Consider the following 24604-nt stretch of genomic DNA (forward strand, 5'->3'; position numbering starts at 1 on the left):
AAAGCGCAAACTACCTCATCCCACTTTAGTCCAAAGGACTACCTGTGAGAGTGATGATACTGTTACTAGTCGAGGACGACGTGACCCTAAAATTGCGAATCTTGATGCATACAGATATGAAAAGTGGACGCATTCGCATTACAAGTCGAGAGTTAGACATGAACTTAATATGGCTTCCAATAAATTGATCGTTTTAAGTAACAGCTTGAAGCGATTCGCAAGGATCCTAACCACAGTCTCCAGTACTTGCTTGGGTCTCTATAAGAATAACAGGACTTCAGAGCAGAATCGAAATGTGGCATAACTGATGTCGTGATGCATTTCTGCATGGCTGAACATCTCTGGCAATGTCGAGAGCACAGGTACAGAACGGCGCTGCATCACTCAGGCATGAGGGAATTCAAAAATGCAGAATGATCTCTCCATGGTGCTGAAAATGTTTTCGCACGGCTCATTTAGGAGTGATCGATTTACTTCTTACAGCTTGAGAAAAAACGCTGTTACAAAACAACTTTGTTATTATTCTTAGTACTAGTAAGACCACTATTGAGGATGTAAACACACTCACAAGGTGAATTAAACAACAAAAGACCTTTGATTTTATTTTCCTTCAATATTCAGTTTAATCTGTAGACGCCCACACATACATGTGCATAAGTATTAACTTTGTGTTCTCATATATTTGTTCTTTTCCATGAACCCAGGGAGAACATAGCTAATCTTACATATGACATAAGTATTTAACGTGTACCATGTAAATTTAACATTCCACTGTGCTTGTCTGCAACCAATTTATTGACTCATGTTTTTTTTTTAATGCAGACATCAGCCTGGGAACTCTCCAAATGAAATTAATTAATTCCCTTTACTAAAATACTGTGATGCCCCAGAGTGCAACTGGTCTATGATGTCATCCTTGAAGTACAGACATTGAACAAGAAGTACAGCACACACACTCACTCATTCATAAATTCTGTTTTCCATGCCTGAGTATGGCTTATAAACATCAAGATGTTTGCTAATTTTGAAGAGGCAATATCTTGTAAAAGGATCATGTTGCATCTTCCTTTCAAAATGCATAGTCTACAACAGTAATACACATATGAACATTAGAGTAGAGACTTTTTATCAAATTGTTCACACATGGACTTGAAAGGTACATAATACTATTAAATACTGCTGCTAAAATCAGGTTAAACATAGTACTGTGCAAGTACCCGGTCTTGTTTTAAATTTGAATACGTTTTTATTCTTGCCTTTACTACAGTTTCATCGCACTGACTCTATTTCTATGTACCTTTTTCACCATCATCAAACTGAACATTATCCCTGTTTCCTCCTTGCTAAGATATAAATTTACCTGTCCATCTTAAATCATCTCTACTTCTGAGCAAGGTCATTTCTTCATTTTTTGTACTGTGCAAATCTGGTTTATTTGCTGAGAACAGGTAGCACTGTAGTAGGCCTGACCTCAAGTTAAGTCCAGTCATTGGACATTTGCTTCGCAAGTACCTTGATGATCTCCCTTAATTGTTTTTAAAAAGAAAGCATTGCATTATGGCTCTAAGTTGACTAATGCTTTATTCACAATCATGAACAATTGTAAAGTGACACAAGAGGCACTGAATCATTATGTTTTCTTCATGTTTCATTAGTGGAATCCAGTCTGTTAAATGCATCCCATATACCGTTATTGACATAACAACAACTGCTAAAGTTTAAAATTTTTGAAACTCCAGAGACAATAGTGTTTCTTGTTAGAAGAAAAACAATGGCAATGCAGTTTTATTTTGTATGAACCCATGCAGGGTAAAACAACATCTACATGACCTTCCTACCGTTGCAGTCACAGATATGGCATCAAAGGAACAGAATTATATAAGACAAAGATTCCTTTAATAATACCATGTACTCAAATTCATTGTACATTCATCAAGTATAGTGTACCTGTACAAAGGAGTCTACATATTAATAATAATAAAAGGAATTCTAAATAGCTGTACTAACACAAGTTAAACATAGTTCATTAAAATAAACTAAAATGAAACATATACTGCATTGTTTATTAGTTATTGCTGCATGGTATCAAAGGTTTTGCTAAAGTGAACAGGTTTCCTTGCAGTGAGTTGACCCCATTTCACTTATCTGTAACAAAACCATTGATTGTCCTGTGTTATGAGGTAGGATGGGGCAAGGACTAATCCATCACATCTTATTGGCTTTCCAGGACAGATAGGAATTCCAAACCACAGCCACAATCTGGACCACAGCCAACCTGCAGGGGACAACTCCATTAAAGGATTAATAGTGGACCCACCTCAGTCAGTCGAAACTGTGCAACAGTGTGAAGACCAGTGGTTATGATTCCAGAAATGAGTGCTCAAACCCTGAGTGGGGCACTGATGCCCCCACCATGACACTGCTGTCCCCATTAGGAACGGACATTATCGAGATGTAAAGTGCTGTCCTTAGAGAGCACTGTATGTGTGGAATAATGAAAAACATGCAGATAGTATTCAGAACCTATGGATCAAAATGAAGCAAGATGAACATGCCTTACATGTATCCTACACAAGATTTACAAAGTGATTTAACTGAAAACGGTGTTTTCAAATATTTATTGGTTCTTTGTTTAATCTGGGTAATTCTAAGGATAAAAAAATGTAATGGCTTGTTTATGTTGTTAACTGCATATCATTTCCACGATGTAACACAGCATACCCAGAAATCCTCCACTCTCCCTTTCACAACAAAGCAAAATGAACCATAGGCAAGTCAAGCAGTGGCCATTAAAAATCCCACAGTGCTACACTGAAAGGGCCTTTAACAGCATGCACAGGATATTTCCAAACAAAAAGTTCAAACTAGCTCAGAGAGCTTATTTTGAGAGCTTCAGCACCTCAACAGGAGCTGCACCTTATTTTCTCTTCCTGGGACCTGAGGCCAACCCCCTTTCAGTCTCTGTCTTCCAGATCTCTCTGTTTACATTATCAAAATAAACCACAAAACGAAAGTGCAGCTGACACTTTCTGATGGCCAGAATGAGGCTCTTGCCTCCTAAAGGTCACTGATTAGGGCTGCGGTGGGTGGCTTCCTTACAGCTCAGAGCTTCCTGTGCCAAAAACAGGAGAGCTAGCAGCTCATCAGAAGATGGTCCGGAATCTCCTTTCATTTATTCTCTGTGATGCCCTTCCCTGGGCTGGGCTCTCTTTCCTTTGTTAAAGGACTTTTCTGTGGGTACACCTGCTGTATGCTTGAGGCTTTCCACCTCGTTATCCTCAAACCTTGCATTCCAGGCTAAGGACCTGTGCCCCTTAGTGCTCCTTACCTGTGGTGCAGTGGTATGAAGTAAAAATTAGCGATCTGAACGGGAGGCCATAGCTAGTGGAAAAAGACAAGATAAAATATTTTGTGAAATGTTCCAGTAACTACCACATTTTTCATGTTGTGCAAGTGAGGAAAAAATAGAAATAATTGCTCAACTCTGTTACTCAGAGTTAAGGACAAAGTGCATTATAGATAGATTCAACTTAAGTCTTAATGCACTGAAAAACATAATAATAACTTACATTTACATATACATTTTGCCACTTAGCAGATGTACTTATCCAGAGTTACTTACAAAACAAGAGCACAAAAGTGCATCTAATAAAGTCGCAGGAATACTCAACACAGAGAAAACAACAGACCAATATAGTACAGGTTGCATGACACATTCAATGATATCCTGACATCAGCCACCCCCCACTACCACTGGTAAAATTCAAACTTTTCATGGAAGAACTTACATAATAATTTGAGATCAGAGCATCTGTGTAGTCCTGCAGGAAAAATGAAGGAATTAGGAGAAGATTATGTTAAGAGGCCAACTGAACGCCGGAAGGTTCACATCTTCACAAGGCTGCTGTTCTTTTATTTCTTATTAGATGTGTGCTCAGCTATAATTGCTAGCCTTGTGGATACAGTTCTATAAAATACATATACTTATAAAAGCCATGTATATCAACGTTATCTAACTTTTAAACAGCCATGCATTAAAAATGAAACTCATTATTTAATGAAATTAAAGACTGATTGATGCTTTAATTGATCAAGCCATCCATTCAATCCATTGATTGCTACATCACTACTAGTAACCAAGGTTCATTTACTATTCATCTTATTCCTGCTGTGACACTTCACAAGAGCACACTGCGAATGTCCCAGAATGATCTTAGGAGTACGTGGCCCGATCTTTCAAACAGATGTGTGGTGAAAATATACAGGAGTGCAATGGGCCTTTTAAATTATAGGAGAACATCACTGAGGGTACAAGGCTGTTCGTTTTCTAAAGAGCAAAGAGTGTAAAGAGCAAACAGATGGCAGAGCATCTCTGAGTTATTCACCTAAATTTGAAAAGAGATCAGATGCTGCCTAAATTTCCATATCTGGCATAAAACTGAGGTGACGAGGGTACCTTTATAAGCATTGTTTTATTTTGCAATAAACTTCTAATCATTCTCACCTGTTCTGTTTTCAGGTCGCTATCTTGACTTTGTCAAGCACTGTCTCGTAAAGATATTAAATAAAACAGTCTTTCATAAATAAAGACTTTAAAATAATTTGATTAGAAAGTGTTTATCTGAACATGTGGCAATCCATCATACTGTACTATAATAACCAATGACATTAAGAATACTGAACAAACACTGCAATTTCTGTTTATTAATGCTGCAAATCAATGGCTACTGTAAATATGCTGTAATAGTCTAAAAATTATACACAAGAAAAACCAAGATGCAAGTGTCGTAACTAGGTAGGAGACCCGAGACTCCGAGATGCAGTCTAAAGAGGTATACAGCTCTTCAGTTTGCTGTACCCCAGAATATACATCTTAACCAGGTCCAACGGAACAGCGGCCATGCTGCCAGGGGCCTTATGTTAATCTCAGAGACTCCCTCTGGGCCTGTTGTAAGCGTTAAGAGAGTAACTGCTCCATCCTGGAGCCTCAGAGCAACATCACTAGGAAAACCTGCTCTCTCATGCCCAATAAAAAAACCAGTCATCTGCCAATAGCCCAACTGGGCCTCATACTCTGAAAAAACGCCGTCTTTGAAAAGAAGAATTAATGAGATTATGCATTAAAAAATCGCATTCGGTATCATTACAGTGTTGCCTTCTTCATGTTGTGTCCTGTAACTCAGCTGTTAGCAATTAAGGCTGAACTCCACTTTGGACATTGGGGATAGATGTTTCTGCAGGTCTATCACATACGACTTATTTGCCTTCAAGGACGGCTGTGCAAGTACAGAATATTTTTCTGTTCTTCGGTTATTACATGTTCAGCTCTTGGGTGTTATGAGGTGAGGAGGTAAATAATGACAGCAGTGATGAGAAAATAGTCGTTAGCGCTAACACTTGTTTTCTTAATGTAATATTCACTTGACCTTTCCCTTCAATAATGGCAAAGTGGTCTGTCTGAGGAGCAAACACTGAGGAAAAACAGAAATAGTTCTCATTGGTCATTTTTGCCCCCTACACATCAAGTGAAGTCGTGTCATTGGCTCAGATAAACAGGGGCTAGAAACAGCGGGTATTTCCAGAGGTCTGAATCACAGCTGAGCATCTAGGAAGAAGACATGAAGCGTACACTGAAATGAAAGGACATGCTGTTCTGCTAAACAGCTCTTAGTACCATTAATATCAGTGGATCCTGTAGGTAGCTCTACCAAACTAAATCTCAGTAGTGTAAGGTGTTCTCCATTATTGCCTTTCACCTCACACTTACTTTACATCAACAGCTGGGTTAATGAGCACATTAGTCATTTGTTTTCTGTCTTTTCTGACATTTAGGTGATTGACCTTTCAGCCTCATTTTAACTCAACTGCCTTCCTTACATAAATAATTTATAGCTGCGTTGCCGTGTACCCCCCTGTTCGTAGACCTGTTCTCCAAGACATGAGTCACCACCCTTTATTTCCAACATCCTTTTCTTCACCGGTGGATATAGTTTCTAATTATACCAGAGCCAATATCAGGGGCATTCTGTGAGCCCAGCAGCCATCTTCCTGATAACTGGCATAAGAATTCAGCTAGCACAATGTCCACAACATATGGATTTCTCTAATCAACTTATCCTTTGCATGAACACTTTCCACTTTCACTTTCTTACTACTTGCTGCTTTCAAAAATGTTTACTCCCACACCAAGCCACATTTAGCTTTCTTGCTATTTTGTATGCCTTTCCTAAAGAGTGTAAATCCTGGAGATATTGGATCTATAAACAGAATAATCATAAATGGCACGAATGTAAATACAATAACTTCAGGGCTGTATGAGTATGTTTGTTACATACCCATAGGAAAAAAAGATTTAATGGAATTAAATTAGCTGGAATGTTCTGCAAAACTCATGTGTTTTCTCTGTCAGTGCGTATAATGTAATGTCTCTTCACACATTGTTCTCGCTCGCTCACTCGCTGAAAAGAACATGTCAGAAAACACCAGACTGGCGTCATTCTTCATCTAGACAGATTTTAAATAAGAACATTTATTATTGGCACAAAAGCCCAAAGCTTGTTGCTGATGACTTGGAATAAGACTTTATATATCTGGAGTGGAAGTATCAGGTTTTTGTCATTATTGACTGAGAGGTAAGAACGATATATGTATTTTTATCCTTAGATTTTACAGAACATATTTTTGTTTTCTGGTAATAAACTAGAATAAAAACTCTCAGAACTTATTCAGCCAAATGTACTTGACTTCAGTAATCTCCTGAGTTGAAATGTTGTTCTATGGCATAGCTGATACGATATGGCTGACAGAGAGACTCTTACCCTCCTCAGCTTGGCAATGTTCTCCTCCACTGTCAGTCCATTCAGTGTTCCAGAAATGCCCAGGAAAGCACCCAGGAAACAGGGTGCAAAGCCAACCTGCAGACAAGCGGAATCATTCAGAATCTTCTGCTTGGTTGCCAGGGGAAACATATATCAGACTAATGCAGTACATGCAGCTCCATTTGAAATACAAGTCTGAAAAGTTCATAACAATTTCAGGGACTTTTTTTACGTGTTGTACATGTGCTGTTTACGTACGACGGAGTAGCGCTGACAGATGATTTTCCATTTGAGTCTACTAAAAGGTCTGACTCCCCTCCTCTATGGGAAAATTGGATGATGGGATGATTACAACAGTTAGATGCTGATGACCACACCAGGCACACGGAAGCTCTTAGGATGAAATGTTGATCTTTGACCAAAGCTATTTCTAGGCTGCCTGTAAAAGCCAAACAGTAGTCCTGGCGTTTCAGGCCAGCTACTCTGGAATGACTATCAAACTTTTTTTTAAGTGTCCAGTGACAAACTCCTTTTAGATGGGATACATCCTTTGTCTTTGTTTTACTTCGTCTGAATTTTCATCCATTTATCATTTTTGGTAGCCTTCAGACATACCTTCACACTTTCAATCTTCATGCATTTTCAGAAATATTTTATACATTTGATTTTTAGTTTTGCATTGTCATAATGATGTAAAACCCGAAATAACCTGCCTGACGTTTTGAGTCTTTACTTTTGTACAAGAGTGAATCCATTACAAATTGCTAAACAAAATACTCTGATGCGCTGATACTCATGGGAACGCAAAGTGATTCTCACACTGCCATTGGCTGGACACTGACTGAGTCCTTTTGATATCCACAGGTTATAAGATCAAAACGAGAGCGGTACAGTTGTAATGAGTGCATCAATAATGCAGGTTCTTCACATCTGCTCTGTGACAAAACAATCCATATTTTAGGCCACTAAAGTTTGCAGTTGAAATAGAGTGACATTTATGGTCCACAGACTTCAGGTATTTTTATACCAGCCACTCTATGGCCTTGTGACATCCACTGTAAGTAGGATCTTATTACTAACAACCATTTAGCAGGGAAAACAGGATATCCTGTTCTGTGGATGTAATTTTTTCACTGGATAAACAGTGGTTCAAGCACACAACAAAGACAAACAGACAATGCCTACAAAATGGCCATGCAGAACTTATGTAGATCCTCACACTCTGTATGTCCTGCTCATGAATGGCAGGGCTTCATAATGGAAGATTGTCACTCAAATATATTAAAATCCAGAAAAATACCATTGGACAAAGTTCAGGGTTCTGTAAATGTTTGTGGTCATAAAAGTGCTTAAAATTCTGTTAAGCCGATTCATAAAATAAAGAGAAAGTAAAATACTTAAAATAAGTAAAAATCACTCACTTTTGCATATGTTTCTGAAAAAAGTGTTGAAACCTAATGTTCATGGACACAGCTCTGCTTTGCTAATGTGACAAAAGGAGCTTTGGTTATGCTTACGCTCTAGATGATTTGTGTAATGCTTTATAAATATGTTGTCACTGCATTTCAACTGAGACATTCCTCCTGATTACAACCAAAACGTTCTTGCATGAAACATATGCCATTAAGTTTATCCCATTGAGGTAACCAGGGTTACTCTGACATGGCTCAACCGTAAAACACCCTGCCCGTAAACAGAGAGGCAGTTATCATCTGTTTAGTGTGGACAGCTCTTCACAACTGGGATGGACAGCTATCTCGCCTTGTTGATGGAATCATTTTGTCCAAGTAGCTCCTCTCTCTTAAAAGAAATGCAATAACGTTTTACAGCTCAGTGGCTGTGAAATGGGGGATGAATCACTGTGGTGAGGACTCCCCTTGTAAAAGTCTGTCCAATTTCATCGCCAGGGTTACTGCTCTGGTGAACTTCAGCAGGGATGAGATGCGTGACCACGCTCCACTTCTCAAAGCCCCTCTGTACAGGTAAAACATGCAGGGCTACTGTGTATGTGAGAGAGAAAGATGGAGTGGGAGAAAGGAAAAGAGGGGGAATGATTCAGAGGGGGAGAGACAGAGAAAGGGACAGGGAAAGAGAGACCAGCAGAGGGGAACAGGAAGAGAGGGAGGGAGACAGAGAGCGGGGTAGGAGAAAGAGGGAGATAGGAGAAGTGGGTCTCTAAAATTAGCTTGGAATCCTCTTTGAGAAATTGTGAATAAATAGACTTCACTTCAAAGGAGAAAGGTATTCTTCAGAAGTAATCCCGTCACAGAAAAAGGCCTCGCTTATTTTATTTTTTTGTTTTCATCCTGCATCCTCAATGCAGCACAATCATATTATTGTCATATTATCCACGCTCCCATTTGATTTCCCACCTGTCAATGTTGGGAATACTTGACACGCAGGAGAGGGGGGAGGGGGTGAAGGTGGGATCAGGAACAAGAAGAATATTGTGCACATTTTAGATTTTCCTCAGACATTATGACTTTCATTACAGCCACTTGTGGAGCACATTATTTTTCATTTGCTTCATTTTTCATTCACATTTTGAATGCCTTTGCTCCTGTGTTATGAAGTAGTAGTGGGATGAGGGTAAGTTATACTCACAGAGATTAAAACTACTAAATATTCTCACAGAAATATCTCATACTGGCACATTTGCAGGATGTTACTATTGTCAAGCTGTTGTCAATCAAGATATCCTGGAGGACTTTTCTGTAAGCTCACCAATATGAATCATCAACTGTCGTTTGCATCCTTAACAGCAAAAACCTGCATCTGAGTGTAATGGAGATATACAGCTTGATCTGAAACATGATCTGAAATATAGTCTTTGTATCTAAACCTCTGCAGAAGTCATACTTTTTTAGCTTTCATACATAATGCTCTCTTAAGTCCATAAAAAGCAAGCATAGAGCAGTCACTATGGAAGTAAAACATCCTTCCTGCCAGGAAAGCAACTGACTTAAGTGAGTGAGTAAGTGAGTGAGTGAATGCACACTGAGTGAGTGAGTGCATATTAAGGGGGTGAGTGACTGAATGAGGGAGGAACTGGCAATGTAACATGGCAGAGAGACAATGCTGGTCCAGCCCCCAGAAACCTGGATTCATACTTATTGTCCTGGCACACAAAGGAATCACTCTGCAATCACTCAAGACGGAGCTGATTTCATCTGACGGCACCGCGGCAGATCCTGAGGCGGGATCTCAAATGAGACGGGCATGATTCTGATGAGCATCCTTATTCCCTGTCTGTCACTGGCAGGGCTATTTATACCCCTGAGAGTGATGACGGGACATTGTCTCTCCAGGGCCCCTCCCCTGGTCCCCTACCCTCTCACCTGCCCTGTCCTTCATCTGTCTCACAGTCCCTTCTGCCCCATAGGGGTTGAATTAGAGCACCATCCAATGTTCCACACAGTGCGTGGATTCATGTGTGAGAGACTGTCTATATGTGTGTTTGTGTGTGTGTGTGTGTGTGTGTGTAAGCATGCATGTGTATGATCATGTGTTAGCAGGTGTGGGGTCATTTGCACCTGTGTATATAGATGAGTATGTATGTCCTCATTTGTAGAAGGCTTCAGAAACAGGTGCAGGTGGCATGTACATACACACACACACACACACACAGTGAAGGTGAACATTTAATTGTCCACAAATGACACAGCTAAGACTCAAACATGAGTCTGAACAGAAGTCTGTAATAAACAACTTTAAATTAAAAACATATATTATCCACCCACCTGGTCAAAAAGCATCTTCTTCAAGGCAGCGGCTTTGGTCCCTCCAGTGACCAGTGAATCTAGCACCTTATACCAGCCTCCTACAACTGGGCCCTTGAAAACAAACATATGGCATTCACGCATACAGATTCTTTTCTAGGTAAAAGCATCTCTGCTTTATAAAGTCACAGGAAAGGAACAAACAAAATAAGTGGCACAGCTTCAGTGAGATTTTGTGGACAAAAATCTAAACAGAAGATTCCTTGGCCAGAGCCCTACTACTGGTCAGAACAGTCTGCAGTCTATACCACTGATTACTGTAGCACTGTATGACAGACAGACATGTTTAGTTGTGGCCTTGTGTTTTCTGTATGTGTGGGTGTTCATGAGGCCTCACGAAAAGAACTTATCTTCCTTTGTTTTGTAGTTGATTCTGGGTAAATGAGTCAAGTGACAAAATGTCCATCAAAAAAATGACTATGAACTATAGATACTTTCAGAAGCATTCTAAACTGCATCTACACCTAGCCTGACACTCCAAAAGCCCATCTCTAGCCAACAGTAAAAGATAGAAACTACTATTATCAGCAGTTTGCAACAATGTCAATATTAAGTACTCTGTTTGAAAGGATGGGTCTTGCACAGAGGATTATGAACTATTTAACAAGTATTTTTTGATATAATGATATAACATTTACCATACTATGATAAAACTGTATCATTATCCAGTTCATTGTTATTCTCAGTAGCTATGAGGAGCCTACAAGCCAAAATGATCTATGTCAAGTGAAAATTTGTATCTGACTCTAATCGCTTTTGCTATGACATTCTCCACCTTAAATCTGCTCTTTACGGCATGCTCTTTTCTGGTTTACGGCATGTATTGTTAGACAGCTTTAATGTGCTCAGACATCTGTGTGGGCAAAAATTTTCTTCCCCTCCAGTATTTTTGTTGCACATGACACCAAAATCACTTTTAAGCAACTGTAAGAGGATTACATTTATAAACAAGACAAAATGTTGCCTAATGATGACAAAACAAAAAACAAAGGAAGATAAGGAAGACTGAGGGGGTTAAGAGGGGGAAGAAATGAAAAAGTGCAATGAAATGAACCCAATCGAAATCACTGTGCATGAAAACAACTAAAAATACTGTACATTTAAAGCTCTCAAGCATCATCAGCAGTTTGCCTCACAATGATTATCTGGCATGTACAGTATATTTAATAATAACTTAAGATCAATTTTAACCTTCCTGGAAATAAGTACTTAGAAATTAACATTTGGGAAGTTATTTATTCAGATGCACCAAGCACACATCGAGCCATCTTATAAATTCCTAATTATAAATGTTTGGTGCTTCCAGACAAACATCCTCCCTGGGTTTTTCCCTTTTAAAGTATATTTTATTTAGTGGTTAAATCCTTAAGAATCCTTTTTGTACAAATATATAAAGCATAATTTAGATAAATAAATTAGGGAGAAGATTGTAGCACATACCACAGGAAAATACAGAAACGAAATCTGATTCATTGGGGATCTTCAAGATTTAAACCTTCAATAACAGACATTTTTAATCATGCAACATGGACCTATTTGTCAAGTCAGTGTGACATGCAGTATATTCTAAATTAGGCCACGTAAGAGGAGGTCATAAACATCCTTCTGGCATGACAACTCATCCACAGATTGGCTCTGCTGAACAATGTGTGTGTGTGTGTGTGTGTGTGTGAGTTAATGTATGTGTATACTATGTGTGTGCATATGTGGGTGATTGAGTTTGTGTGTGTATGTTTGTGTGTTTGAGTGAGTATGTGAGTGAGTGAATAAGTGTGTTTGTGTGAATGTGTTTTTGTGTCTGTGAGTGAGAATGTGTGTGTGTGAGAGAGAGAGAGTCTATGAGTGATTACACATACGCCTGTCCACTAGCCTGTCCTGGCTGTAGGTGACATTCAGAGGTTGATGTCACCGTGAGAACAGCATGACTGGGCCACTGTTACATACTCAGCGCGATGGTGAGACACGACTGCAGCATCACTCAACTTTCTCAAGTGCAAAGAGTCCGTGGTGGCTCACACGTCGTCCGGCACGACTGCAGCTGGCTAACTTTTTTAGATGCCCCCCGCTGTCCAAGCCCACGTGGAGCAGCTGTTAAGTTTTACCCCCCACTCATCTGAACCAGCAGACTCCTACAGTCTAACCTGTCCCTGACTTTACTTCCTGATGACGCAATCTCTCCTCCCCCCTCCCCCCAAACTCCCCCCCACTCCCCATGCCCCTCCTTGGGCTGGCTCTTTAAACGGCACAGTCACAAGAAAAAGTGAGGAAAACCGGGTTTGCTCCTGTGAAATACTCTGCGAGTCTTCACAGTTGATGGTTCGTCATTTCTCATTGTGCTGCACGACCTGACCTGTCCACCTGGCTGTCCGCCTTTCTGCAAATTTACAGGACTACCCCCCCAAATCTCCTGCTCTAGTTCCCCACAACCCACCTGACAGACTGAATTCATCACAGAGAGGAGTCATTCCCCAGAAATGATACCCTACATCTCACTGCTATCATTAACCGTATGTTAATGTTTTTTCTGGTGCCTGACATTAAAGTTCTCTGTAAGGAGGGAGAATGAGAGAGAGAAGGAGTCTGAAAATCAGACACAGCACCGTGTTCCTTTCCCATTTATTGCAGACGGGGGGCCTATGACGGGCATTCCCTCAAACCACATCCTGAGAGGACGACGCGGGGAAGACTCACAACAAAGAAGAATCCGATGCTCATCATCTTGGCCGTCCTCTGCAGGCTGTGGTTGGCCAGGCCCCTCCTCTCGATCAGCTGCTGGGAGATGACATCGCCCACCCCCACCAGGGAGCCTGGAAGAGAGAGGGGGACAGAGGCAGCTCGACATCTGCTCCTCCCCAAGACCCGGGACCCACGCCCTTGCCCGTGCCAGCGCACGGCGGGGTGCTCGCTCTAATGTGAACACACCATACAGGCACGCCGTGGCCCAGGGCGGACGCCTCATTCAAACACTACTTCCCCGTTCACTGCCCATCCACTGACCTAAAGATTTTTACTGACAAATGTACTACCTGATAAATGTTACTGTGTATTTGAATGTCTCTATGAAATGTACTAAAGATAGTTATCACTGTGCATTTCGGTTTGTACTCGTCTCATGTACTTCTTGATAGTCATTACAGTATAATTGGATTTACACTGGTATTTATTCATAGTTATATTTGTGCAATTTCATTTATATATTATAATAAAATATACATATAAAAATATATTATATAAAAGCACTTACTGATTGAACAGCTTTCTAGCTCTTAGCTTCTTGTCTTTCGTGCACTCATTGCATGACCTACATATTTGTCTTACTCACGCTAAAAAGACACCTTGTATTTATAGAATAATGCCATCACATTTTTTGCAACTTTGTTTGACACCAAACATATGTTTGAGAACGTCAGGAAGAATACCTTTTATAGCTTTAGCAGGTCTGCAATGAGATATCTGTGCAGGGAATGAATGAAACAGATGGGGATGGGCTTTTATGTAAAAGTACTGTTTTTTTGTAAATTGATTATAGCTGCATACCTTGTATGTCGCTATTTATCATTATTCAGAGTGTTGTTCTGCTGCCCAATGAAGCATGCTTCATACAGGATATGATATATATTTCGCACTTCCTAATACAGAAGTGCAGTAAAGTGATGCTAAGGGCTGCATTGGCGACGGCTTTGCAAGGCTCATACTACACACATTCCCCTGACGGTAATTTGTGCTTTAATTAAAAACACTGCGTAAAGAGGAATGGATTTCCCGTCCACATACCTTCACTGATGCATGTTTTGTGACATTCTATAAAGGTCAAGTTTTTAATTGAGAAACGCAGCGGCTGAACACAGCGAAAATGAATATGCATGTCCTTTTAGAAATGAAACACAGAATTGTTACAGATCAGGAAACACACGATCAAAAAGACTAGCCCCCTGACCTACATTATACATTCCACAACCTCAGAACTCCCTGTATTGTTTCATCCACAGTCACATCACAATTTTCTTGATTAAAAATCTCAGACTCTAGATGGCAGAGCAAAGCTAACTAATAGCATCAATTACAGTACACATAGTAACTTAAATAGCTTGGTGAAAATATGCATACAGTATAAACATATTTCTTTGATCATATATATTTCTTTGATATATATATTTCTTTCTTTCTTTTCTTTGATATATATATTTCTGTGATCAACTTTTTACCAGGTCTCTAAGCTGCACCATGAACAAGACAGCACAGAGAAAGTTGAGAGTAAATGGTCACTATGGCAACCTGCACAGCGGTGAGCAGAGAGTGCGTGAAACGGTCAGTGGAGAAGAGCTCAATGAATGGACAGGGACGAATGGGGAGATGGAGGCTGACACCTGATAGGCCGCTGGATGTTGCCGCGTCCTGGCCCTTTTGGATGGGGTAAACACAGCGCTCATTCACACCCGTCAGATTGACGGAGCTGTACCCTCCAGCCTCCTGAAAATGTCACAGGTCCCCCTCTGCACCAAAGTGACTTATGTGGCCTGAAGGTATTGATCATCTTGGACAAAAGCGTGCCGGATAAACGCGGTGCTGCATTATTCATATTCCTGTAAACAGCACCCTAGCTAGTCAGTACGGACGGAGCGTCACCCCAAAAACCTACAAAGAATGCAAACTCGGGGAAGGAGAAACAACAAACTATCGAATGAATGAAGAAATAAAATCCTGAATTACAATCCAGAAGAGGCAAGGAGGTCTGACACTAGCCAATCATCAGAATGCTATGTATAGTTTAGTCAAAACACAGATTATCATTATCCCATGATGCCATCCAAGAGGGAATTACAACCTGGTATTCATAGTTAAGGAGACATAGATGGAAAGGAGCACAGGATCAAAATCATCTTCATCAACTTTCATGACATCCAGAAAAACAAGAACTCAGAGAGGGAGAAGAAGCGTCCTCAGCCAAGTTTTTAACACAAGCATACACTATAAAGAAGGAATGTACTGGTTCTTCATCAGAAAATTCGCTGAGCAAAAGTGAGCTATCTATTAGTAATGGATACCAAGGTAACTTCGGCTCAATGAATGATCATACCACACCACCAAAGTGGGTCTTGATTCAAACAGCCAACAGCAGGAATATGTTGACAAATTAACCACTGTGCTAGGGACCGATGTCACAGCTGCTCCCTGGGGCTTTACATCTTGCTGACCAAGGCCTGCAACACATCTTCGGGGTGACTGCACCATGTGGTGTGCTGACTCTCATTCACTGAATGGAGATTATCTGCTTAACCATACACTTTCACTTCAACACACCACGAGCCTGGGTCTGCAGTCTGGCAAATCAGCCGAGAGGGGAAGCACAGTGAGGACCAAGTCCTATTACTCCCTAGGAGGCTCTCATTACTATCCATGTAATCACCTGCAGAAAGGTGATACACACCACTCACCTGCAGGATACCAGAGGAGGAGACATCGAGAACCTCACCAACCTCTGCTGCGAGGGAGAGGCAGACGTCCATGTGTGCCAGAGCACTAATCACCAATATAACTGGGGATGAACTTATGACCCTGAAATTTACTTGCACTTGAATTCACAAACAGAGAACTCCCATCATATCTGAGTCGACACAGATAGATTAAGGCTGCAATATAAACAAGCACCCCATAGGTAATTATACGCAAGGTCAACTGTACTAAATGCTACCTCCCACTGCTTAACACCTGTGCACAGAGTAGATGAGGGAAAAAAAATACTAACAGAAACCCTAGTAGCCTGTGGTGGCTGAAGAAAGCTAGAAGGTCAAAGCACTCCAACTATCTGTCAAACAGAGGAGACCACTGACAGATATTGCCACTTCCAAATGACAGAACGTAGCAAATTACCAGATTTGGAATACACAATACACTGATTTGCAAACAGATATATTAAAAGAAAGCAGAGATGTAACACAGCGTCTTTACAAAATCAAAACTTGGGCTTGCACTGTCGAGCTGACGAAAGAACAAAAAATAGACCTACTCATTCAACACAACGTGTAGAACACCTCAAAATGGGCAGATCTGACAGATTGCTGCTGCGTTTCTGAAAATACCAACCAAACAGATTTCATTATGAAAAATGGACCTGCTAAGCTGTAGTAGAACAGAAGGATGAAATGCCCCCATGAGAGTGAATGCTCTGAGTGTAGCCTGCTTCAGCTAGGGGGTGTTGCGTCCCCTTTCCTCTCTCGCAAACCCCTCACCGTCAAAGCTGGAAACAGACCAACCCAGAATGAACGTAAGCAGGGCCACAATCAGCAGCGCAAGATGATTAGGCGTGAAATGGATGACGAACTGTGAACCAAAATGTTACGAACCCTGCCACAAACAGCACCAAGGCATTAGTAAGCGAGCGCAGATTTCCAAACTTAGCTCTGACTCTGTAATATTACAATGTGGCACAGTGGGGGAATGTGAAAAGTGACAGCGACCTGCGGTAAGCAAAAGTGTTGTTCCTCAGGCTCTTGGCAAGGCGGCTACACATGCTCAGCACACTCTGTACAATGGCACGCATGTACGCTCATGCTCACCCGGGAGCAGGTCACGAGAGCACAGAGCAGTCGCACCTCATTACAGCCAGCTGTATAGGGTGAAAAGGCAAAGGGGAGCGCAATTACCAGACCCCAGTCTGGGCCTTTACCCTGTTCAAGAATAACTGCGGAAACATGTCATCGATCCACACCACAAGACAAGGTGAATGAAGCTTCCGCCTTAAGGTGAAGGGGGTTCCCGCTAAAAGGGAAAGTCAGCTTCTGCCGCAAGGTTGAGTGGAGTTCCAGGTAATGACTGAAATACTCACTTGCCACCTATTCTGCTTTTACAGACAGGATCAATCAAAGCAAACAGCTCACACCTCTCACCACTCAATCAAATATCAAGTTTTACAAAGGACGATGCTCGGTAATGACGGTGTCCACTAAGGCAGTGCAGCCCTTTTTTATGTGGTATAACCTTTTCTTAAAATGTCAGGAAAAGACTAATAAAGGTAGCTGGATTCAGAAAAACAGGCTGGGGTAAGAGTCAAGACACCTTTGATGGGGTTTACTGGGTCATTTTAAAACAGGGATCCCTGAATAGTCTAACAGATGTAACAGGCACAAAAAGACAAAGACTGAAAAGCATTAAATCAAACAGCGAAAGAAAATGATGAACACATTTCCCTTTTTTTTGCTCAAATGACGCATTCACTGCTTGTAAAAAAAAATTGACTGATGAAAAGTTTGGCTCACCCTTCTGAACTACATTCCCAATGCTCACACTACCTGTCTACATTACCCCTGTTAAACCAGCAGTCACCTGCTCCTCTCATTTTTTTTTTTACTGAAAACGAGAAAAAAGTACAAGCCAAATAAAAACAGACAAAATACCTGGAACATTTTTATACAAAGTTAAACCAGAAAGGGAAGCATTTAAAGGAGTTTATAACAAAAGGCCACATTTATAAGAAGGAATAAATGAAAGAGGCATATTTACAAAAGGTTAAAACAGAAAAACAGACCCGTCGCACTAATAGTCTTAGAGGTACCAGCGCAACATGAACAAGAGACTGCACAGGAGACAGTATGCTTAACAACTTTTTGACTTAATCTTTAACCTCCCTTCAATATAGGGAAAAATTATTTATTTTTTTAGCTACAGAAGATCTCGTTTATACAAACCTGTTATCAAGACAAATTATAAATCTTTCACTAGACAGATTTAAAACAAATCTGTTCCCATCTTCCAGCAAGCAGTACGAAATGTACATTAAAGCACTTCGTTGAGAGCAAGGGGGCCAATAAATGTCTATCCTTCTCCCACGGAAAAGTGCCGACGGCAGCACGCTTCAGAGTCCCTGTCCTTGAAGGCAAAGTCTCCTGAGGCTAATGGCCCTGACTGACGTGTTTCTCCCACTTGGGAAATTATCTGTGATACATTTGGCAGGTAGTCTTCAAAGGCATGAGAGCTTTTTACTGTAGCCAACATTACCGCAGCCTACAACGGAGCATTTAGCTAATGAGTGCGGCCCAACCCAATGGACCCAGACTATGCAGGTGAGACTGGACGTACCATTGACTCCTCCCATGTCCACACACTACCAGTGACTTTGACCTCCTGTCAGTGGCTTCGGTGACAGTGGAGTCACAAATGCCCTGACATTCATTCATTGACCAAACATTCATTCATTCATTTCTCCATTCATTTATGCTATTGGCTTTATTCCAGTCCAGAGCCACCATGAAAAATCCTGGCAGGCGAGTAAATATTTGAGTTTAGCCCACATTCAGTCTTCAGGAAGGTCAAAAGACAGCAATGTTTTGATAATGAAGGAACAGCTAAGTCAGCTTTGTGTGCAGACGCGTCTGAACCTTTTGTACTTTTTAGGAGACCTGAATTTCAAACACCTTCAACGCTTCCCTCTAACCAGGTGAGAGTAAAAAAGGTTCCACCCTCACCAAAGTTGAATTTTCTATAGTGCCAGCTGCTCAAATCAGCCATGCTGCACATCCTAGCATCTCAAAACAGAGTATGTTGGGTAGTGGAAACTACGAGGACCTGCCTTCAATTAGAAAAAGAAACTGTGCATGCCTCATTCATTCTGTCGGGGTAGGCGGCTCTAATCCTCCAACCTCATTCCAGCAATATTTCTGATGATGTTCTACCCATGCCCTTGAATACCACCTGCCCAAGCTTGCATCCTACCCCTGGCCATAGCTCTATCCATACAGACTTAAAACATGTAGCAATTATTGAAACAGAACATCTCCCGCTGTTGTGGCAAACATTAATACAATCATAACTTCTAAAAATATTTACCAAAAAATATTAACTATAAACATGATTACTGTAATTGCTGTAACTACTTTCACTTCAGAAACTGTTCATCTCTCTTGCATTAACTCCTGAAGTCAGAGAAAGTTTAGCTGTTCTGTAAACAGAGTGCTGCTATAGCTGGTCACTGTAAATGGAGTTGAACTTCGGCGGTGAGGTGCCAGTTTAAAGCTGTGGAAACCATGCGCAATGCGGAAAGCGAGATGACAGGAACATCTGCTGTCCACACAACGCACAACCACTCAGTTTCATTATCTGCTTCCGCAATGACCTTCTTGCTGTTTTGAGTCATTTCACTGTCTTCTGTGCATCACAAGGGAGCCATTCCCTCACAGCTCCAGCATCTAAATATAAACACTCCTTCCTCTCTGGTGTGGAAACAAAAGCGGTGAATCACTGTACAAGTCCATAATCTTTATTACATAAATTTGCACCCTGCAGCCCCTCAGCTCAATGTGCCTCCATAGAGAGGGTGAGAATGCCCCCCCCCATTTCTGCCATGATTTAACCCAACTGAAAAATATACAACTATGTAGAGGTGCATTTCTGTTACAGCCAAAGAGCCATCTGGAACCTGTCCACAGCAGTGAAGAATCAATACCCTGGATAAGTGTGCACTTCTGTTTAAAAAGCGATAAAGAGCGGAATAGGGATCACAGAATCATCACGCATCTGGATGTCTTCTGACTCCGTTTTCCACTGTCCAATCAAAAGCTGCGTGGGTGCGGGAGTGGGCGTTTCCTTCCGGGGAACTGTTATTCCTCATTGCAAGACAAACGTTCATGCATGAGGACAATTTTAGAAAAGGCAAATGCACCCTTAGGGTAACTACAGTAAAAAAAAAAAAAAAAAAAGTAAAATAGGTTCAAGAAAAAACTCGGATTTAAATTTAGCCAGTTGTGTTGCCTTTACATCTATACTTGGCAGGGACCAAATGGAGCTTTACTTACAGAAAAGTTGTTTATCTTTTTGCGTCATGACTGTTTACAGGTGCACTGATTTTAGCTCTGTTTTTTTTTTTAATCAAAGAGCTTTTGGTACATTGGGCTTCCTCCTTGGGGAGGAATATCCAGGTTGTTTCAGTTCTGTTTAATTGATGCCATGCTGTGGTTTCAGCCTGAGAATATAGTAAAGCTACCATTGTAGCTACAGACAAGTACAAATTGCATCTAATATCTCACAATTCTAAGATTTGTTCTTAGTGCATCAACTAGCTCATTTATTCACACAATTCACATGATATTTGAGTCTATGTAGAGTTCCAGCTACAAAATTAGAACAGTACACTGTGAATAAGGCCTCTTCTTTAATTGGGATATTCAAAGATAAAACAGCAGGCAGCACTGATACCAATAGCATTTAACATAGCATTAACAACTGAAGTTTCAAAAGCACATAAAATCTGCTTCAATACTTTGCTGCCCTCTGGTGTTAGGAATAGATTCCAAGCAAACCCCTGCAATTACCAGTTTATTCAACACTGTAGTACATCAAAACCTATATATTAATAAATAAACGGGGCCTTGCTTAATGGTATGAATAGTGATTAGAGCATGTTTTCAATAAATCACATGTATTGCAAAGAAACCTGTGATGGGATATCCACTTCATTGGATATATAGCAACTATACGTTTTAAGACTGTTACTCAGCATATGAGTCATATATTCTTAAGCACAATTTTCAGTCAGAAGTATTGTTCCCTTGGTGTAAAGCAAATAAATTGGCATCAACAAGAAATGTAAAAAACATTCACAGATGACAGATTCCTATTTTTGGGGAGCCTTCATGCAGAAACCAGTACCACTGCTACAAGGAGATAACGAACAGAAGGAGTGACCCACTTCTGAAAACCATGTGTTCTGTGACTGGCTTGGCCATTGTCATGAAAGCTGAATGAGGGTGGCTCAAGTAAGAGAGACTTGTGCTCATTATGGGACTAGTGGAGACACCAGTGTTGTCCTGTCAAAGGAGATGGGGTCTTGCAGGTGTTTTCTTACCGGCTGTGAGTATCTGGACTGTCCAAGGACGTTTGGACATCAGTGCCTGGTAGGACCTCCACAAGCCGGCCATGCTACTTGCCCTGAAAGAAGACCATCAGACACTAGACAACTTCATAAAAAGACCTACCCATCATCCCCACGGGACTGTCTAAAATCAAAAGTCTTCTGTTCAAGCTTGTTTGAAAGTCAGAGAAAACCAGGTTAAGTACAGTTTGCAACTTGACAGATGCAAAAAATGTCCTTCAGCATCTGACACATGTCAAGTCATTAATCTACACATGCTAGCATTCAAAGGCACCGGATGCACTTCTACATCAGTCAAAGATTGCCCTCTCTCTCCAATTTAAACAGACTAGAACCTATTTTTGCGAGAAAACAACATTCTTGTTTGTGTCACCTAGCACTGTGAAATTCCAATGCACAAAACAGTGCGGCTAACTTGAGAAGAGAGAAGACAGACAGACGAAAAGAAAGTAAATGCTGAAATTTCATCTGATAATCCGAAACCAGTTTTGTTTCAACAAATAGCTATTTCTAACCTCTAAGGGTAAAATATTCCGCAACACATAATGCTCTGCAAAAAGTAATCTGATTTAACAGTATAACAGTATTCTAGCCGACACTGAAAGCAATATATTTCATTTACTGGAATCTACAGATGTTAGGTAGTAAAAAATTAAACCGAAAGCAAAGGTCACGTTCTCCTATTTACTCCCAGCAAGACACCCAGATAAACATGTTTGCGCAACAGTTGTGCCTTTTAACGGTCTAAATTTCTGACATTTTTATTTTACTGCCTTTGTGTTGTTGTTAGACTTGGTGATCGGTCAGCATCTCCATACTTACTACTTTACAGCACTACATACAACAACAAAGATACATTTGAAATTGCTTTAGTATTGTTCTACTAACGTGATACTCCACTTGACACCTCTTGCTGTGGCCAACGAGAGGCTAGCAACCAGAAACGTCCCCAATTTTTTTTTTTACTTTGGTGAGAATTTCGCTGGTGTGCAAGAGTAACAGGATGGCTTCTTCAGACAAATGAATGCTGTACATCAAACATTATCATCCTTTATCTCAAACGTATTTACTCATTTACTTATCACACTCAAAATAGGCTAGCTAACTAGCAAACAAGCTAACTAGAATTTCTCACCAAAATAAGTAAGGGCAGCAAGTGCCTAACTATGCAGTTAACGTTAGCATCACTCCAAAAAATATCTGCATGTTCTGAGCTAGCTTAACCGAGGCTAAATCTGTTCCCGAATTAAAATTAAGAACCTGACTGTACCAATTAGAGCTCGTAGCTAGCTATTCAGCAAAAGTGCTAACACTCCCGCATGCAATCCTTCCTTTAACCATTTCTAAACATGACAGTACACAGACTGTGCCTGCTGTCATCTCACTACATATAAAATAGTAGCATCAAAAGCGAATATTAACAATTACGAGGAACATGCCTGAATGACTTCTGAGGACACGGCCAAAAGACAACGTCACTTCCAGAGTAAAGGAAACCATCTACATCGTTAGATGGTTTTTACCGCCCTCTATTGGGAGAAATATGTAATTACCGCTCAGCTTCATAACAGCACATGGTTCTATAGCAGACCAGTCAAAGGTGGAAAACCTCAGAAAAAATAATGGCGTAGTCTGTTAATAGATGATATCTAAGCTAGATCACACTGTTGTGAGTGAGAAACAAGGAGAAAGTGGATAGCATTCTGGATTCGTAATTTTAATGTCATTTTCAAGGGGTCAAAGGTCAAATACTCAAAATGGTGTTTAATACAAATAATCATGACTTTATTCACTGAGTATATCAACAAGACCTATTTTCATGAGCACATACCTAGACTATGTAACAAACATGTTCTGTATAATTTGCACTGATAGTTGCATGATAGTTCCCTATCATGACCAATAAAGGATCAACAAGGCATCTATGATTCTGGACCAGCCTCTTGGATGTCATTCACAGCATCCTTATGGATACTAGTGGTAAGTCACAAATTAGACATTACATTACATGCATTTAACATATGCTCTTATCCAGAGCAACTTCCAGCACAATAGAACATAAGTGTATCCACTCAATTTAACAAGCAACAGTGTCAGACCAGGCTAACAACACTCCCAGACCAGTGAGTGTGAGCTTAACACTATTGAGCCCCACCACAAGTTAACTTGTGCAATGTGACAGAAGCCAAGTATACTATGATACAACAGTCCCTAGAACACAGAATCCAAAATACATGACAATATTACATGCAAAATAAATATCAAATACTAGAGCTATCAGGTGTTAGGGGGAGGGGATTGAAGCAGAATCAAGATGCAGTCTGAAGAGGTGGGTCTTCAGTCTGCGTTGGAAGATGGCCAGCGACTCTGCTGTCCTAACCTCCATGGGGAGTTCATTCCACCACCGAGGGACCAGTACAGACAGGGATCATGACTAGTCACAAATTAAGCCATTTTGTATATGGGACTGGCATTATTCAATTTGCAAAATAATTTCTGAACAAATAATAGTATTTCCATGAGTTTCAACTCACAAGATACATGGCACGTCCACTTTGCGTGGTATAGATAATTTATGGTGCAGGAGTGAGCTGCACAGCTAAATCATAGTGCCACACCATGCAACCACAACAATACTCTCAAATGCTCGTTAATATTGTTAACAAAATAGTTCTCATGGTATCGTACTTGATGTGATTGCTTTGATTAAACATAGTTCCTCTAATCATGAATTCCATCGATACTGAAATGTAAAAGCTCATATTGACAGTTGCAGGCTCACCTTAGAAATCTTCATGAATTTCTTAAAACAGCATCTAACCATCAATTACTCCAGTAATTGTGCAGTAATTAAAATTTTCAATTAATATAGGACAAGTGTATGATGTTAGCACAGGATGCTGGATAGGCTAATGGGGTTGTGTAAGATACCCCTGTTAATGAAGTTCAACTCCATTCCACACACCAATTACAGTGACAGACATTGTGTGTACAGACCAGAACTTGACAGCCATCTACGTACCTGGATTTGCAGTTTCAAATCAAATACTTAAAAAAAAGATCAAGCACAACACACTTGTGTTTATATTATCTTTATTTTGAATAACTAAACAAAAAGCATAAAACAGTTCAACATTAACAAG

At 40.5% G+C, this 24604-nt stretch overlaps 1 protein-coding gene across 3 annotated transcripts; it reads right to left on the reverse strand.

The window, feature by feature from the left end:
- Positions 1-1958: 1958 nt before the first annotated feature.
- On the reverse strand, positions 1959-22948 carry mpv17 (mitochondrial inner membrane protein MPV17). 3 transcript variants are annotated; one of them, XM_036549870.1, is made up of 8 exons: positions 21977-22053; positions 21435-21517; positions 13289-13404; positions 10559-10651; positions 6819-6914; positions 3789-3821; positions 3329-3381; positions 1959-2275 (listed from the first exon to the last, which is right to left on the reverse strand). In XM_036549870.1, the coding sequence occupies exons 2-8, from the start codon at positions 21505-21507 to the stop codon at positions 2206-2208; spliced, it is 534 nt and encodes a 177-aa protein (XP_036405763.1). In that variant the 5' UTR covers positions 21508-21517; positions 21977-22053; the 3' UTR covers positions 1959-2205. The 3 variants fall into 3 exon arrangements, with proteins under 3 accessions (XP_036405763.1, XP_036405762.1, XP_036405761.1); XM_036549868.1 differs by lacking the exon at positions 21977-22053 and adding an exon at positions 22901-22948 and having other exon boundaries at positions 1960-2275; XM_036549869.1 differs by lacking the exon at positions 21977-22053 and having other exon boundaries at positions 21435-21923.
- Positions 22949-24604: the final 1656 nt, after the last annotated feature.

This window comes from Megalops cyprinoides, chromosome 17 (genome assembly GCF_013368585.1).
Source record: "Megalops cyprinoides isolate fMegCyp1 chromosome 17, fMegCyp1.pri, whole genome shotgun sequence".
Taxonomy (NCBI): domain Eukaryota; kingdom Metazoa; phylum Chordata; class Actinopteri; order Elopiformes; family Megalopidae; genus Megalops; species Megalops cyprinoides.

What these genes read in the sequence shown, in the direction of transcription:
- mpv17 (XM_036549870.1), bottom strand. Translation starts at nt 21,507, where the DNA reads ATGGCCGGCTTGTGGAGGTCCTACCAGGCACTGATGTCCAAACGTCCT. An exon ending in AGAAGATGCTTTTTGACCAG is followed by an intron (nt 6,915 to 10,558) that starts GTGGGTGGATAA and finishes GCTTGTCTGCAG; the next exon opens with GTTGGCTTTGCACCCTGTTT. An exon ending in ACATTGCCAAGCTGAGGAGG is followed by an intron (nt 3,822 to 6,818) that starts GTAAGAGTCTCT and finishes TTTTTCCTGCAG; the next exon opens with GACTACACAGATGCTCTGAT.